This window comes from Lynx rufus, unplaced genomic scaffold, assembly GCF_022079265.1.
Source record: "Lynx rufus isolate CCGP_SWC_20201006 ecotype Redwood Valley unplaced genomic scaffold, mLynRuf1.p SCAF_3, whole genome shotgun sequence".
In the NCBI taxonomy this organism is placed as follows: Eukaryota; Metazoa; Chordata; class Mammalia; order Carnivora; family Felidae; genus Lynx; species Lynx rufus.
The window spans coordinates 60,871,074-60,889,577 of NW_025814845.1; the positions used below are offsets into that span (position 1 = coordinate 60,871,074).

Sequence of the window (18,504 nt, forward strand, 5' to 3'; positions counted from 1 at the left end):
CTTCAAATTACAAATAAAACATTTTCATTCCTAGTCTTTCTGTTGGGAGGTTAACAAAAAAAAAAAAAAAATGATACTATCTATAATTCAGGAAGTCAGTGGCCTTTTGATTTATGACCTGATCTTTGCAAAGGGCCATGGAAGAGAGAAAAAGAAAGCCTTGTTGTTTTGAGATCTTCTATATACACTTTTCTTTGTTGATATGTATCCAGGGAATGTTTGAAGACACAGGGATTTCTTTTCTTTTTCTCCTCTCTTTAGAAGAAAATGTGGTAACAGTTTAAAATCAACCAATTAGACTCACACCAAAAAAGAGACAAGTCATCTGTCATGTAGACAGTGCTTACTCTCCCTCTTGCCCTTTTCCAGTGTTTGGTTGGGGTTGGTATGAAAAGTAGAGTTAACCAGAACCTGCTCTATCTCTGGAGCTCTGAATGATACTTGAGAATCTCAGTCGCTGAATGGCACCTAAGCTCTGAATGGTCCCCGAGCATCACAGTAGCCCTGGTGTACCATCCCAGGGTCTAAGCTCTGACCCAAGGGGAGGTTTCTTAGGTAAAAAGGTATAGAGTTAGCCTTTTTTTATATAGAGAAGGAGGCTTCCTCTTGCAGGATGTGCTAGGCATAGTGGTTTTGAAATTGACTAAGGTTTAAGGTAGAACCTTTGCTATTGTATCGTTACTTGCCCCAGGATTTACTTTATCACAGATTTCTAACAAAACAACCTGATTCTTGCTATATAAAATAATAACATTCTGAGTGCTTTCATGCATGTTATCTCATTTGATTCCCTGTGGAAACAGCAGGGCAAATATAACCATGTATAGATGAGGAATAGGAGGGAAACAGGGATCAAACCCCAAGTCTTATATTGCTAGTCTTGTGCCCTTTCCATTCTCCATTTTTATCCTCTAATGAACTTTCATCTTTTGTTGATAATAGTGTCATGTTTTCTAGTTCAGCCTAGTAATCAGGAATTGAGAGATCAAGGTAAAAGTTCTCTCTTGATGTTGATGCAGGTGATCGTTTTGGCCCTGGAACCACCAGTGACCTGGAGGCATCATTCCCTATTCAAGATGTCCTGGAAAACTACATTTACTACTTTCAAAGTGTTCATGAAAGCATTGAGCCAACCCATGACATTTTTAGTTTTTATGTAAGTGATGGAAACAGTCGTTCAGAGATCCACAGCATCAATATCACCATTGAGGTAAAGACTTTGAAGTTGGAAAAGTTGGGCCTTTGATGACAATATCCCATGATTAGATAGCTCTATATGAACTGAAAAGCAAAAAAGATTCCATTTGACCTTCAGTTTTAGAGGTCAATTTAAAAATATAACCCTGACCTTTAGGAAACTTGTAGAATTAAGGCTGGCATTTGGGGATGGTCTGACTTGGAAATCTGAATTTTCACTTCAGGGTAAAATGTATTCATTCTGTGTAAGAGCAGTTTGTGAGGGTCATACAAGAGAAACCCTGGCAATCTCATATTTAGACAAAAACTAACATATGCCTATTTTTCCCTGAAATTATTATATGTAGTTCTAGATACATATTTGCCTTTTCTTATATTTTAATGCATTTATTCGTTAAATTGTAACATCAAAGAAATGTGTCCTTTGATGCTGTATTTATTCTCGTTTGAGCAATTACATAGCTTGCTCTACCAGCCCGGGGAGAGAGAAAGATAAAAGATAAAACTCAGCATGGAATACCCTCTGCCTTGGGAAAATATCCTCAATACCCTACCCTTCAGGAATCGTAAAGCGGGGCTGGCACAGGGCCAGGGAGACTCTGAGAGACTCACACTTTTAAATATGATGGCCTCCTACAGTACTGTGGTATTTTGGGGGGCTTTCCAAGACAGTTCTGATTTCAAAGAATGTGTTATTTTGTCCCCCAAATATGCTTGCACTTCTCCAACCACATGTCCGTGAAAAACATGATCATTGTACCTGTGGAAAACATCCAAGGCGATTTCTGTAGAACGTCAGTTTCTTTTCAAGGAGACATTTGGTTTGTGTGGTTTGCTGTCTTTCCCAACTAACCATTTTGATGGGGAATTAAAGATTGTGACACATGACATGCTATTTCAATAGTGAAAGTTGGTGTGAACATGTTACTTTCTCTGAATAAGATACATTTTCTTTCTTCTTAAACCAATATCTGTGTGAGACCTGATATTTTATACTTTAATCAGAGGAAGAACGATGAGCCTCCCAGGATGACCTTGCGGCCCCTTGGTGTGCAGCTCAGCTCGGGAGTGGTGATAAGCAATTCTTCTTTGAGCCTGCAAGATCTGGACACTCCGGATAATGAGCTGGTTTTCGTATTGACAAAAAAGCCTGACCACGGTAGGACACAACTGCTATGGCAAGCTTCTTAATTGAGATGCCCAACAGGTTGTTAGAATAAACATGTAGATTTCTGTTGGTTATTCCTCCACCTCACCTGTACATAGTCCATTCTTTGCATCAAAGTATAATCAGATTCACAGCTAGCCAGTATTCTTGGGGTCACAGTTGACACCAGTTGCTCTAAAAGCCTGAATCCTAGGTAATTGGTGTATCTGAAATTCAATTTCAGCTCTTTTCCTGCTTGCCTGTATAACCTCAGGCAAAATGGGTTTAGAGTCCTCTTGTCAGAGTAGGGCTTCATTGCTTGTTAATCCTGGGCCATCTCATGCAAGGAACAGCATGGCCACCTTGATATTAATTGCACAAGGTATGCACTTCAGGTTAGAGGTGTGCTAGGTGTCTTTATGAGCTTGGTCCTTTTGCAAAGAAAGCACTTTTCCTGATTAAACCAGAGGTAAAAACCACCATGGGAATCTTTTACCTACTTGTTTTCTAAGTGCCATCCCTCTGGTACTAGCTAAAGCTCTGGAACTTTCATCTCCCACGTGGTATCCTAGTGTATCATAACACTCTTGGTCTTTTAAAGATGAAGTTGTTCCTGTTGATGGAAGGTTAATAGAAGAGTCTGTTGGTCATTGCATTTTATTGTCCCTTCCTTCACTTTCACTTTCTTTAATGAAGCACTTTAACTGTCCTATTGTGATACACATGACCCTTGAAGACAGAAAAAGATGCCTCCACCCAAAGATGTCTTGTGTCTTTCTGAATTTAAATGGAATTGAAAACACAGCCCCTTCTCCCATCCCAGATGCCCCAGAAGGAAAGCAGCAAGTGACGAGTGCTATTTTCACTTTGTAGAAGGGAAAAATAAGGTTTAAATAGTGGCGTGAGTTTGAATTCATGGAGGGAGACTTGACTTCTAAGCCACTGTATTACCACATCCATTGTGTCTCCTTAAGAGATTTTTAAACAGGAAAAGGAGGATTTTATCATATTTATTTGTAGATGAGGCCACAGGGCAGCACCCTGTGCTTCAATATTTAGAAAATTCTGAGTTGTTGGTCATTTATGTGTGTGTGACACCAAGAGCCTCTGAGGTGCTTGACATCTTACCCAGGCTCATACTAGTTGACAAAGCCAAGCCAAGTTTTGGCGCCATATGTATTCTACCACTTTTTCTTTGTTTTTCTTTACTTTTTTCCTCAGGTCGTCTGCTCTGGAGGCAAACTGCTTCTGAGCCTCTGAAGAACGGGAGGGTTTTAGCTCAGGGCTCCTCCTTCACCTACCAGGACATCCTGGCTGGACTGGTCGGGTACATGCCTGGTGGTCCCGGTGTGGCAGTGGATGAGTTCCGGTTCTCCCTCACGGATGGCCTCCACACGGACACAGGGAGGATGGAGATATACATAGAGCTGCCTACAAGCAGCGCCCCCCACTTGGCTGTAAACCGAGTCCTTCAACTCTCAGCAGGTACCACAGGAATGGAAGAGAGTGGCTGTGGTCCCTCTGTCCTTATTTCTTCCTTGTCTGTGTGCACGTTTGTTCTGTGGGAGCATAGTGAAGTAGGCATTCAGAACTCAGGGAGACTGGAGGTGGGGAGAACTATTCTTTTAAGGATACTAAGAGTAATGATTGACTAATGTAGATCTCTTAAATTCTTTGGACCAGATATCTTTGTCTTTGAATTCAAGAAAAGATTAAAAAGAACTTATAGTACGTCCAAGACCCTCAGAAACCTTAATATATCCAGCTACTCATAGGACCAGGTTTCTTAGAACAGGGCCACTGCCCAACCAATCCCACAGAAAAAAGCAAAACAACAATAACAACAAAAAAACTCAAGCAGAATTCTCAAGATACTCATTTAAAAAAAAAATAAGTGGGTGGGGAGGCATGGGGGGCAATTGGGGAAATTATCATATACCAAAAGAGATTATGAAAATAATTGAGAATCATTAGATATAGTATCCTAGGGTCTAACTTCACAATTTTGCCTACACATAAGCTGCACTGAAGGACCTGGGACATGTGTCAGTCTCAAAGTCAGTTGCAGTAGGGGGTTGCTGAATTAGAGAGTGGGCCTTTTGCCCACAAAACATCTGCATCACCCTGGGGTCCTGTTTTTTTTTTTTTTCCTACTCCTCATATATGTATATAATGTCTATTTAATTTTGAGAGAATGCAAGATGGGGAGAGGCAGAGAGACAGGGCAGAGCATCCGAAGCGGGCTCTGCACTGACAGCGGAGAGCCCAGTGTGGGTCTTGAACTCATGAACCGCCAGATTATGACCTGAGCCTCAGTTGGGCTCTCAACCAACTGAGCCACCCAGGTGCCCCACATGTATTTTGTAGTGAAAACTACATGGCATAATGGTATTTGAAACTCTGGAGATTCCCAAAAGTCCCAATTATTAGGTCTGAGATTTAACTTTACCCTATTTATAAGCTAGTGAGTTAGCCTGTTACCGTTTCGTGAGTGCTGATAGAACACTTGAGGCTCCTCGGTCAGAGACAAAGTGCTTTGTTACTCACAGCATAACCGGAAGCATTGCCATCGGTAAGTCTGCACTCTGCACTTGTCTCCCTCTGCACTCCAAGTCTGGTGGAGGTGACGCAGAAGGCCCAGATGGGTGCCTTCACATGCAATGGATGCATTATAGAAGAGGAGCACGGAGCCTGGCATCCCCCCACCCCACCTTGTAGTGACAGTAAGAAAGCCTGATCTTTGTCCCAGAGGAGGATGCCACTTCATCCCTCAGGGCCACTTGCTGAGAATGGCCTGAGGAAAGAATGGTTAGGCCTTGCACTGTTGGCATTACCCAGCGAGAACACACAGGATGCTCAGGGCCCAGCCAGACACCAGGATGTGTTACGCAAGAATGACTAAGATCTGCATACCAGAATTTACTGTTTTTAATGTGAGAAAATGGCTGGACAGGAAAGCAAGGGGCAAGTGCCTTGCCTCCATCCCCAACACCTGCACGGCCTTACAAGGCCCAGCACTCGGGTCTCCCTATTTGTAATCTTTGTAAACATGGATATTAACTATTTGGTCTGAGATGGCAACAAGATATATTTGTAAGCTTATGTGAAGCTGTCTCTTATGATTTGGTGATCCTGAAGACAATAAATACGTTAGGACACCTGGGTGGCTAGTCGGCTAAGCATCAGACTCTTGATTTTGGCTCAGATCATGATCTCACAGTTCATGAGTTTGACCCCTGCATCGGGCTCCATACTGATAGTGCAGCGCCTGCTTGGGATTCTCTCTCTTTCTCTCTCTGTGTGCCCCTCCACTGCTCACTCTCTGTCTCTCTCTCTCAAAATAAATACATAAGCACTAAAAAAAAAAAAAAAAAAATAAGACAGCAAATAAGTTAGGTCCAAACAGGTTTCATCATAGATCTGGGAGTTACAACATAGATTGAGGGAGGGGTAACTGATAGGTCACAGGAGTAGAGAGAGCATAGAGAGAGTGATGATTAACAAACTGGAGGTGGGGACTGTTTCACTTAGGGAAATTAAAATGTATGCATCTGGAGACGAAGAAGGGCAAGCAAGCACCTGGTACATAAACCAAGGCAATATGTGATAATTTAGTCTCTAGCCTCCCCAAATCACTTGACATACTATTCAAAGGCAATGATGGGCAGTGACCTAACCTCTCCCATTCTCTCCCAGGGTCTGTGGCACGCATCACAGAACAGCACTTGAGAGTGACAGATACTGACTCAGATGACCGTCAGGTGATGTACATCATGAAGGAAGATCCTGGGGCAGGGCGCCTGCAGATGGTAAAGCATGACAACCGAGAGCAAATCTCCGTTAAAGGCCCCATCCGGAGTTTCACCCAGGCTGACATTACCCAAGGTCAGCTACCTCACTTCTGCCTGTACAGACTTCTACAGAGCCACCCACAGTAGTAAAATGGGAGTTCAATGCCTGGTAGCTTATGGCGGCACACTGCACTCTTTGTTTTGAATAAGACCTGAGTTATAGTTCCATTTATGCTTTCTTGTCTCCTCAATTTTTTGTTAAAAAAAAAAAAAAACTATCCTTCTTGGCTAAAATGTATTCATGCTTTGACATAGCATTGATGAAATTTGGGGCGATTATGGAGGGAAAAAAAATCACTTTGACTTGCTATGATGCTCAAAAGTGTGCGTGAGAGGGAAAAAGGAAAAAGAAGTGAATTGGGATGGATTAAGGTGAAAATTATGCCTGCCTTAGGTGAACAATTTATATCTCTTTTTTAGCTCCCCAAAGAGCACAAGTTAATGAACTAAGCAAAATGGAAGGGCATAAATCGGAGCTGCCTGGGGGAGATTACATAGCTCATCCCTCCTCCAGGAAATGCTGATGTAATGTAAAAGCATAAGTGTTAAATGCTACGTAGTTACTGTACAATTCTTCCAGGGGTAAAAGAAAAAAAAAAAGTTATGTAATGGGGGAGAAAAGTAACCCAAATCCAAAGTCATGTGATGATGTGCAATTCCATTTAGAGGTGGAAATATGTCCTCAGGAGAGGAAATAACGGTCTTGTCCATGCATTAACACTCAAAATGCGTAGCAGCTAAATTCTCACTGGACCTGTCTGTACTTTGCCAAAGGGAGTGGAATAGACAAAAGGATAGTAATATCTTGGTTATCCTTGCCTCAGTGTCTCCTTTTTAAAAATGAGACCAGGCACCTCTCCCCAGATGTTTGGTTCTATTTACATTGCTAGGTACTTAGCAGTGAGACTGTCCCTGAACAAAAATGTAAGATGTTGAGCTTGTCCCTTTCGATCCTTTTGACTTCGATGTAGAGTTTATCTGTTAACTCTTTGGTTGGTTATATCCAATGTTGTTTCAAAAATGACTTAAAGCTGCACTGGGAAATGGGATTGATGAGCTCTGGGAGGAATACGGGCTGTGGCTCCGTGTCCCTTGCCCTGTGACATGGGTGTATAACCAATGATGTGGGTGCTGTTGCTGCACATATTCCGTGTGGGCGATTTTGTTAATCTGGTTACTCGTGAGACTTCCTTAGAATCTTTCACAAAAGCTGAGCCTCAACCATAAAGCAGTCCTACTTGGGATGATTTTATTATGAGAGTGTTTTTTATTACGAGGAAGTCAATAGTGGGAGGGGAAAGGGAGGAACTGAAAACTTTAGATTAAAATGTCTACAGCAATATCAAAGTGAGGAAGGTGTTAATTGATTCGCTGGTGTGAATACCAATCATATTCCCACCTCATGCTTCAGAAATAAGGGCGGAAACCACTAATAGCGAATCTTTATTTTCTTGTCCTTTTTTACAGGCCAGGTAGAATACAGTCATGGGAAAGGAGAATCTGGTGGGAGCTTTGCTTTTAAATTTGATGTGGTCGATGGAGAAGGCAACACATTGATCGGCCAGTCATTTTCCATCACTGTTTTGGGTAAGGGGGCATTGGGTTTCTAAAAATATTCCAGCAGTTCTGGGGTTATATAGTCTACACTGTGCTTACCTTGAGGCTGGAGCCTTTCCTTTACCCAGCCCACATGGGAATCTGGAATACTGTCCCCTCTGTTGTGTGAAGCTGATCCTTGGTGCACTCCCTGAGGGACAGGCCTAAGGATTATTCTGATTTTACTTCTGGGCACTAGGCCCAGAATTGAAGAAAGGAAGCTGAAAGGATCCTCTTTCAAATTACTACTTCTGGTATTTTCAGAAGACAACTCCCCACCAGTCGTCACCACCAACAAAGGGCTGGTCTTGGATGAGAACTCAGTGAAGAAGATCACTACTCTGCAGCTCTCTGCCACGGACCAGGAGAGTAAGCCTGCAGAATTGATCTATAGAATCACTAGAAAACCTGAACTGGGCCATCTAGAGCATGCAGCGTCACCCGGTAAGCCTATCGCCTCTTGCTTCATCAAACCAAAAGTTGGGATTTAGTAAGCGTTGGCGGTAAGCCATGTATGCCTAGAATCTGCTGTTGTTAGTATTTACTTTTTGCATTACTAATTTTGACCATTATATACTGCCTTGCATTACATTTGGCATGCAATAGATACTCAATAATTTCTTGCTGAAACCTGAATGAACGATTGCAATTTTATGTAAGCAATCTTGTCTCCATAACTAGATTGTCAATTCCTTGAGGGCAAACACTGCACCCTGTTCTTCTAAAGTCTGAGCACCCGGCACAGTGTGATGCACTGTACTTAATCCAGGAAATGTAATTCAGGAAAGGAACGCCTGGATGGCTCAGTCAGTTAAGCGTCTGACTCTGGCTGAGGTTGCGAACTCGCGGTTCATGACTTTGAGCCCCATCTCAGGGTCTGTGCTGACAGCTTGGAGTCTGGAGCCTGCTTCAAATTCTGTGTCTCGCTCTCTTTCTTCCCCTCACCTGCTCATGCTCTGTCCTTCTCTCTCTCTCTCTCTCTCACTCAAATATAAATAAACATTAAAAAAAATGTTAAGGTAATTCAGGAAATAGCAAGTGAGCATGTGTATAGAGCAAGATTCTAGTTTAGCTGCTGCTGAGGAGAGAAAAATAGATATAGGAGATCCCAGCCTCACTCTCTAAGAAAACGGTACAGGACATTGCATCCTCACCCTCCAGTGTGCTCTATTGGATGAGATAAGAAACCTCTGCATATAACCATATATAAGAGAAGAATATAGCAGGTATTTTAAGAGTTGTATAAACCTGGTGTCATAGAAGCTCAAAAATGGGAGAGGCTAAGGGCACCTGGGTGGCTCAGTCAGTTAAGCATCTGACTCTTGATTTTGGCTCAGGTTATGGTCTCACGATTCATGGATTCAAGCCCCACATCAGGCTCTGCACTGACAGTGTGGAGCCTGCTTGGGATTCTCTCTCTTTCCCTCTCTCTTTGCCATTCCCTTGTTCAGTCTGTCTCAAAAATGAGTAAATAAATGTTTAAAAAAATGGGAGAGGCTACATTGGGTAGGAAGGTGCACAGAGATGGCATTTAAAAGAGCCCTTAGAAGGTAGACTTTGGGCAAACAGAAATTGTGTTATTTTCAGAGATGGGAATGGCATGGGGGTACATTCCAAAAATGATGAGTGGCCCAGTTTAGCTAAAGCATATACTCTGAAAACAGGAGTAGATGCGGCTTTTGGGCAGAGTGAGATTTTATGCAGGGTCCTCAAAGCTGGGATAAATAATCCCTATTAAATTCAATAGGCGATGGAGAGTTACTACAGAATTCTGAGCAGGTTAGGAAAGCAAAATTCATCTAATGTCTAACAGATGAGTGAAAGAAAGAAAAAGGAGGCACTGATAGTGGGTTGGAAGTTTCACATTTGGGCTCAATAGTCAGTAGTGAGGTTTCACCCACACGGGCAGTGGTGGGTATAGGAAGGTGGGAATGATGTAAGCGATAATACCTGGCACCCAGTAAATATTCAATAGACAGTAGTTGGTGGAAGGAAGGGAGGGAGGGAGAGAGGGAAGGAAGAAGGAATTTCAGAGTGGAAACCTATAGAAATTGGCTGAATGGATGTGAGGCACTGAAGATGCTTGCTGAACAATGTAAAGGCAGAGGTGTCTTTCTTTCGTACATCATAGAGGCAGTGATCATTTGCAGGAGATTTAGAGCTTCACTGGTTTCCTTTGGATTTTAAGTTACAGAGCCTTCATTCTTTCAACCAGGGGAATGACAAAACAGAGGATGTACTCACTGTGATTCTACTCACTCTCTAATACAGGAAGTCAGAGCATAAGCAAACAAGCAAGCAAATGCATCCTATAACAATGGTTATGAGTATTAGAAGGAGAAATAAGAATGTTCCAGGGTGCAGGGAGGAAGGGGGTAAGGGAAGAAGGACTCCCTAACATAAGATGACACTTGAGAAGAGGTCTGAGGAGAGTGAGGGAGCCAGCCATGCTGATGTTATAAGGAAAAGGCTTTCAAGACAGAGGGGTCAGTGAGTATAAACACCTTGAGTTGGGATCAGCGTGGCACATCCAGTTCCAAAGGCAGCAAGACCAGTGTGGCTGGGGCAGGGTGAATGAGAGGAAGAATGAGAGGGAGACCCATGGTGAGAGATGGAGGGTAGTGTGTCAGAGGATGGGAGGGGAAGGCACACCGTGGTGATGGGGATGGTGGAGGGGAAAGTGTTGAGTCTTTGGTGGGAGGGCATAGGGGAAGATGGGGAGATTGGCAAAAATACCTAATGCAGGGGTGCCTGGGTGGTTCAGTCAGTTAAGTGTCCAACTTCAGCTCAAGTCATGATCTCACAGTTCGTGGGTTTGAGCCCCGCATCAGGCTCTGTGCTGACAGCTCAGAGCCTGGAGCCTGCTTTTGGATTCTGTGTCTCCCTTTCTCTACCTCTCGCCTGCTCATTCATTCTCTCTCTCTCTCTCTCTCTCTCTCTCTCTCTCTCTCTTTCTCTCTCTCAAAAATAAATAAACATTAAAAAAAAATCCCTAATGCAAATGGAAGCAAATGGCCTACCCTTTTGTCCCAAAGTTCCTGGGGGAAGAATGCACATCAGCACTCCTAAGACCTTGGCTGCAGGAGATATTTGATAACTAATTCATGAGCTAATTGCTTCTGCCAGAATTCTGTCAGGTTGCTGATTGTATCTCTCCAAAGATGAAAGGGCAGACTCTTGGCTGTTGTGTTAGGCAGCTGCATCCACACTGTACAGAGCTTGAAAAGCACTGAGCCTTATGCAAGGCACTGTGAGCTGCCTTCCTGATGGTAAACCCCAGCCCCCGCTCTTCTCTGACCCTGGGCTGTATCAAGAGTTCAGTGTGAGGCTGCTTCAGTGACTCCTTTTCTGGTTTTACAGTCTCAGCCTTCCCTGGGCTTAAATTCTGGTTGCCAAGACCAATCCAGTGCTGCTTAGAGAAAGGCTCTTAATGATCATACTTCTCCCTTGGGAAAGTACCCTCCGCAAAAGGAGGGAGGGCTCCCTTTCCCCAGGACACTTCTTTCACCTCCCTTTTCCAACAGGCTTGGCTTCCTAACCCACTTGACTCGCACTCCCGCCAGTTTTTCTCCATCCACCTGTTTCTAGAAACTGTCAGTGGACCAGATATGAGGATCCAGCCCCCTCCCCTTTACCCTTAGGGTCCCCTCCCCATTGCTAATGGAACAGAGCTTCCCTGCCCCTTCTCACATCTCCAACCCCATTCTGAGTCATTTCTGTAGCATTTAGACAGAATTCTCACATTCCCTGTCTGCCCTAAGAGAGAATATTTTTATGAATTTGATACTTTAGATGTAAAAGGTGTCCCTTCAGAGGAAATGCATGTTGATATCTTACATTCCTCTCTTAAGGCAGCTGGCTCAGTTTCGAGAAAAGCCTCTGCACCTTGCCTTTTTGCCTCAGTAGGCGCAGATGGATCTACCAGGAGCTGGGGTGGGCTGGCCTGTGCTTTGCGAGAAGCAAGCTCCTAGGCCAGTGTCTTGTGGTGCAGGCACTGAGCTATTTTGGGACTGATACCTCTTGGAATTATCAGTTTCCATCAGTGCCTGCAGATATCCTTTCACTGGTTAACTATGAAGTGGACTTATTCTCATACTGTCTGTCTTGGTCAGTGAGTTGTTCTTTTTGGATAGACAGGACAGGTGTGGAGATCCTATTTTTGTCCCCTGAGATCTAGGGAGCCACATGCCTGTACAGACTGTGTAGAAGGCAGACATGGGCCTGCCCGTGTGTGCCCTTTGCAAGGTTGAGGGGCCATCCCCTCATGTCAGGGACCCTAAAGATCCTCGTTTTCCTGTGAAATCAGAGTAAGGAGTTATTAGGATAGAAGCTAAGTCTCTGGAACAAAAAGACTCTAAACTGCAGTGCCTTCCACAAGAAATTCATTTTCTCTCACAGAAAAATCTGGAGGCAGGTAGTCCAGATGGCCTAAAGTGGCTCCATGATCCTCAATGTGAGGCTTCCATCTCTGGTCTGAGGTGACCACTGTAATTGTTGCCATTCCCCAGCCAGCAGTAAGAGGCAAAGGCCAGGGGAGCCCACATCCATTTCTATTTTAGGAATATTACCGATAGAACACACATCAATTTTGATCACATCCCAGTGGCCAGAGAGTTGTCAGACAAAGCTGTGAGATGGCTGGGAAATGCAGACCCTAACTGGGCATCCAATTGCTTAGCCAACAGGGAGGACTTGTACTTTTCAAGTCAAGGAGGAGTACAGCAGTCTCCAGCACAGCACTGGTTCTCACCTTCACCAAACACTGACTGAGTAGCTGCTGCAGGAGGAAATTTGTTTTGGAGGTGGGAGACGTGTAAACAAACCTGTGCAAATGCGTTTCAGTAGCTGTGACAGCAACATTACGGGACAGTGAGAGCCAACGCACAGCGAGTTCCACCTAAGAGAGGTGTGGTAGTGAGTCAGGAAAGACTTCCCAGAGATGATGCTTTAGCAAAGGTATTCAGTGGTTTCCGCTTTCTCTCACCCTCTCTCAGTATCCTGACACCAACCAAAATAGGATGCACCCATGGCTTTAGTTTGGGTTCTCCCCGAGAGCAGAGGTATGTTAATGCACTTAAGACTGCCGTCACAAAGTACCACAGACTGGGCGACTTAACAAAGTCTCACGATGTGGAGCTGGAGGTCTGAGATCATGCTGTCAGCAGGGTTGATTCCCTCCAAGGGCTGTGAGGGAGAATCTGGCCCAGTCCTCTCTCCTCAGCTTATAGAGATGGCCGTCTTTGTGCTCCCAGGGCATGCTCCTTGTATGGGTATGTCTGTGACAAACTTTCCCCTCTTATAAGCACATTAATCAGATTGGATTAGGGCCACTCTAATGATGGTATTGTAACTACTTCCATCTGCAATGATCCTATTTACAAAAAAGGTCACATTGTGAGGTACTGAGGGTTAGGACTTCATATGAATTGGGGGGCGAGCGGTGGTAAGGAAAGGGATACAATTCATTCCGTGACCGGAGGCTCTGAAGAAAATCTGAAGTAGAGAAGCTGAGAGTCCCCCGCAGCCTGAGTCTGAGGTAGGACACAGGCAGTGTCACAGAGCTATCCACAGCTCTGCAGAAAGCAGGAAGGCTGAGGCAAAGGGAAGGCAATTTCTTCAAAGATACTTTATTCCCACGCTACTTCCCTGACCTGGACTGAACTTTCTCTAATGTGCTGGCCCTCCAGGGGAATTGGAAAAACTGACAGGGTTAATGTGGGTCTCTGTAATACTGCCAGATACATAGTTTAGCCAGCGGGTTGGTAGCTGAAAACACCTTCGATGGGATTAAATGCCTTCAAGATATTTCAAACAGTAACTACCTGCTGTGACAGCCAGTAGGGACAATATGTTATTGGAAACACCATCTTGATGGGGAGTAGCTTAGGTCTTCCAATGCCCAATTAACAAAGGCCGGAATTTTTTCTTACATGTATAAAGATTGAAAATCTGTGCTCAGTAGGACCTCTTAGATAGGAATTAGAGTGGATGAACTGAATTCATTCACCAACCATGTTTTGAGTACCTGTTGTGTGCCAGGCACTATTGTAGGTGCCCAATAGTGAAGAAACAACAAAAATCCTCGTCCTCTTGAAGCTTATGTTCTAGATGCAGCGCGTTACTCTCTGGCACTAAGTTAGGGATATCGGACAAGACAAATGTTATAGCCAAGAAAGTATTCTAGAAAAAATGAATCAATTAAAAATATTACAATGGTGATATTACAGAGGTAGATTCCCGAGTGGCTTTTGTGATTTTTCACTATTTTTCTGTGTTTTTCACATTCTCTCTAATAGGCTCATATTACTTTTATATTGGAAAAAAAAAATAAAGGATAAGAGTAAAATTCAAAAGGCTCCTCACCTAGTCTGAAAAGGTTAGGTGAGTTGTACAAGAAGTACTCCTAGCGAGCATAAACTTTAAAGTTGGACAACCTTGAGCTCCAGCCCCAGCACTGCCCTCCTATTAGCTGTGTGACCTTGGATAGATCACATTGCTTTTCTAATTTTATTCGTGTCATAATCTAGAAAAATGGACGTAATATGCCAACCTTGACCTCCCAGAATTGTTACAAGATACAACTCAATATACATAAGCAAGTGTGAAACAGTGTTCTACACATGGAGTAGGTGCTCAGTGTTTGCTAGGTCGACTTGGGAAAGGCTCATTAAGATCAAGCCTAGAGCTGTCATATACTGCTAGTGGAAATATAAAATTACCACTTAGTTTGGCAGTCTCCTAAAAAGTTAAGCATGCACCTAACATTCCCACCATTCCACTCTTAGAGATTTACCCAAGAAGAATAAAAACTTAAGCCCATACCAAGACTTGTGCACAAATGATCATAACAGCTTTATTTGCAATAGCACAAAACTAGAAATAACCTAAATGTCCATCAACAGTCAATGGAGAAACAAACTGTAATGAATCCATACAATAGAATACCAGTCATCAATAAAAAAGAACAAACTGTTAGTACATGCTGCAATATGGATGAATCTCAAAACAATAATGCCCAGTGAAAAAAAGCAGGCATAAAATAATACATAGCTTATGATTCTAATTATGAAAAAATTAGAGAAAACCCAACTAATCTACAGTTACAGAAAACAATTGATTTGTTTCTTTGGGATAGGGTAAGGCATGAGAACGGGAAGAACGGAGGGATTATACAATGTCAGTTGAGAAACTTTTGGGGTGATGGAAATGTTCACTATTTTGATTGAGATGATAGTTTCATGGATGTGCCCAAGCATACTTTAAATATGTGTAATTTATTATATGTCAATTTCCTCTCAGTAAGAAATGTTAAAAAAGGGAAAGATCAATTCCAAACCTTTCTTTCCAAGAAGAAGAAAAAAATCTATCACCTTTCTTCATCACTCTTAGACTATAAAAGACTCATATAAAGGGAACAGTGAATTAGGTGACCAGTTGATTGCGAGAATCCATACAAGAATTTCCCCATGAGCTGTGAGGATGGATTCACAGCAGGGAAAAAGATTTAAATTTCTCAGTGCAGCCAGTCTGAAGTTATTAAATTTTTAAAGAATGGTATGGATTTCTGTCCAGAGCCACAAGACAAAGCGATAAGACAGGAGGCTATATTTTTTGCCTGTCAAGAGCTGATGTAGCAAGCACAGAAGTATAAAATTCCTCATCAGAAAAATAATGCCCCAGTATCCAGGAGACTGTTGTATCTAGGTAACAAATTTCAAATGATAAAGAGAGTTGTAAATGTATAAACCATGTGGGTTGATTTTTTTTTTTTAAAGATAAAGCAGTGATATTGATGCCACAGTTACATGTAAAACAGTCAAAGTAGAATCTCTTTGGGTTTTTTTGCTAAAACGACAAACTGGTTTCCCCAGGATTAACAATGACAAATAACAAATTCCAGGAAACAGCAAATGAATTTCAGGACCAAACCAAAAGACCAGATTCAATAGATTAATACCCCATCACCCAGAAACAGAAAGAGGGAATTTGTGCCAAGGGACTAAAACTACATTTGATATGGGTTCGTTTCAGTCTTGGCTGACACCAGAGGATGAACCACGGAAGCCCAAAGCCCTAAGATAGGAGCAAGAAGTCTGGGCTGTTTTGATAAAATATTGTCGGACATTTAAAAACATAAGATGTTATTCATTTGTGGGATATGGGTGTTATCTAAAATCATTTTAGGTTTTTTTGTTTTGTTTTGAGTTTTAAAATGACTGAAAAAAATGTAACGTGTTTTCTCTATATCATGTTCTTAAAGGATACTGGCTTTTTAGGTCATTTTAGAGTTGAGATGGAATTATTGCTCAAACCCCAAAGTCATACAGTATGTTTTGTAACTGCCAGCCTGGCTAAAGTGGTATGTGAGAAGCTAGAATCGTACACCGGAGAGTTGAAAGGGACCTTGAAGAATATCCAATGAAATCTTGGATGCCAGGCTCACTAATCACAGAAAAAAGGCTATGTGTAGCCAAGCCCTGTGACTCCAGTGTTCAAAAGCTAAGTCATGACACAATATTAAAAATTAGGGCAGGTTTTCAGAAAGGACTCTGAGGCTATAGGGGAATATAAAACCTAAGAGAGAGGAGTTTGGAGACTAAGGCAATGGCTCTACCTTTCACAGATTTGACCTGCATACATGAACCCCTAGAGAAAGGAGAGGAACAATTATTGAGCACCTGCTGTTGGCTTGGCACATAGTAGAAACTAAATAATTAAGTTAACATGTGCTCCCACAGAACGTGTGCTGTTGTATATACACACACACACACACACACAAACAACTCTAACACAGCATCTCAGAGAGAAGCATATAAATGCTATGAGAGAAATACAAAGGACTCTGTGTGATGAGAGTATGGCATTTCTCTAGTATTAGAAATATGGCTAGCATTTTGACATCCTTTCTCTGGTTCTCTCTTCCCCTTTTGCTAGGTATCCAGATTAATTCCTTTACTCAAGCTGACTTGACTTCACGAAACATTCAATATATCCACTCCAGTAAGACCGAAAAACATTCAGATGCCTTCAGCTTCACACTCTCAGATGGAGTCAGCGAGGTAGGCAAGGCACTCTATTCCCTCAGTGAATGGGTACTGACTCTGCACAGTCTTCCTTGATGCAAAGCAACTATGCAAGCCTCACCTTCCCCTACTCTCACCCAAGACAAGTGGCGGCTTCTGACAGCCCTGGGGCTCTCGCCAAAGGGAAATCACCCTGGATTCCAAATCAGTCAGTCATGCCGGGAATGGGTGAAAGGAAAAGTAGAAAAAGCACCTACGTTCTCCATGGGTGGGTGCTGAGGACAGTTGTCCCACCTGCGCTTTCTGCCATCTAGGTGACGCAGACTTTCCATATCACCATACGCCCTGTGGATGATTCACTTCCTGTTGTACAGAACTCGGGGATGCGGGTACAGGAGGGTGTGAGGAAGACCATCACAGAGTTTGAGCTCAAGGCAGTGGATGCCGACACAGAGGTAAGAGCACTCCACTTGGTTCTCTGGTTGAATGAGAGGCTGATCTGTTGCTTTGTGACTATGCATCCTGAGAGTAAGGCAGAAGGGTAAGGTTCATGCAGACATCCTTGAAGGGTTAAAACCTAGAAGATACTGTGGCCTTCTGGAAAATAGAAACTAATAATATTTGAGATCAAATTGGTTTTAAACACTTTCTCGAATCCAAAATAACATTCTCTCTCTCCCCTGATTACATGTAATAATCCTTTAACATGCTGATTTTTTAAATCATGATTCATAGAAAATTAGATTGATGGCATTTTACCCATTTTTTTTATTTTTTCTCATTAGAGTGAACAAGTGTTTTGGATACCTATTCATTTTTCCTATCATTTTACCTGCTTCATTCAGACTTCTCTGAATGACAACTGATTATTAAAATTTGAGCATCCTTACAGAACTAGGCTTTATTCAGTAAAACAGAGCACATAGAGACTAAACTCTAAATCTCATGATGCTTTCAAGTTAAAGTATCTAACATTCTGGCATGATTCAGCTCTCCCATAGAAGAGTACCATAGCATTTGTTCATTAGTTCTGTGTGTCTTTCCCTGTGCCAGTCCTCAATCGTTCATTTATTCTCAAAAACATTGATTACCTAGTAAGTGCCAGGCTTTGCTCTAGATGCTAAATAGAGGGCTGTGAACAAAACAAAGTTCCAGGCTTAGGGAGTTTCAGCGTTAGGTTAAGGGAACAGACAAGAAAGAACGTATAAACATCATGTCAGATAGGATAGGTGCTATGAATAAAATGAAGCAAGACAAAGGAGATCAAGATTGAAGGGGGTGTTATCTTAGACAGAGTGGCCAGGGGAGTCTTCTCTGAGGAGCTGATATTTGAGCAGAGATATCATGAAGTGGAAGAACAAGGTATGCAGTTGTCCGAAAGAGTCACTCTCTGGGAAGAAGAACCAGAAGTGCAAAGGGCCTGCAGTCAAGGTGCTTGGAACCTTTGAGTTACAACAAAGAAGCCAGAACCCAGTAAGCAAGCAGGAGAAAAGAGGAATGGGGCCAGAGAGGAAGCCCGGCACTAGGCCACAGAGGGCCTCATTGGCCCAAGTCAGGCCTTCACATTTATTCTAAGTTGGTGGGAAATCATTGGAAAGTCTTGAACAGAGTTTTCTACATCTTTCTTTTTTCTTCTATGTGACACCCTAGAAGCCACAACTAGACAGGGGAAATTAGCTTATGTTTGTCG

The 18,504-nt window shown here is 42.7% G+C and overlaps 1 protein-coding gene across 1 annotated transcript in view; it reads left to right on the forward strand.

Moving 5' to 3' along the window:
* FRAS1 (Fraser extracellular matrix complex subunit 1) overlaps positions 1–18,504 on the forward strand; it is a 293,351-nt gene that overhangs the window by 206,963 nt on the left and 67,884 nt on the right. Inside the window, exons 41-48 of the mRNA XM_047092267.1 lie at positions 1,020–1,210; positions 2,203–2,356; positions 3,566–3,829; positions 6,041–6,229; positions 7,663–7,782; positions 8,056–8,235; positions 16,726–16,850; positions 17,129–17,269. Of these exons, the coding sequence (XP_046948223.1) occupies positions 1,020–1,210; positions 2,203–2,356; positions 3,566–3,829; positions 6,041–6,229; positions 7,663–7,782; positions 8,056–8,235; positions 16,726–16,850; positions 17,129–17,269 (1,364 nt within the window). The remainder of the gene's footprint in view (positions 1–1,019; positions 1,211–2,202; positions 2,357–3,565; positions 3,830–6,040; positions 6,230–7,662; positions 7,783–8,055; positions 8,236–16,725; positions 16,851–17,128; positions 17,270–18,504) is intronic.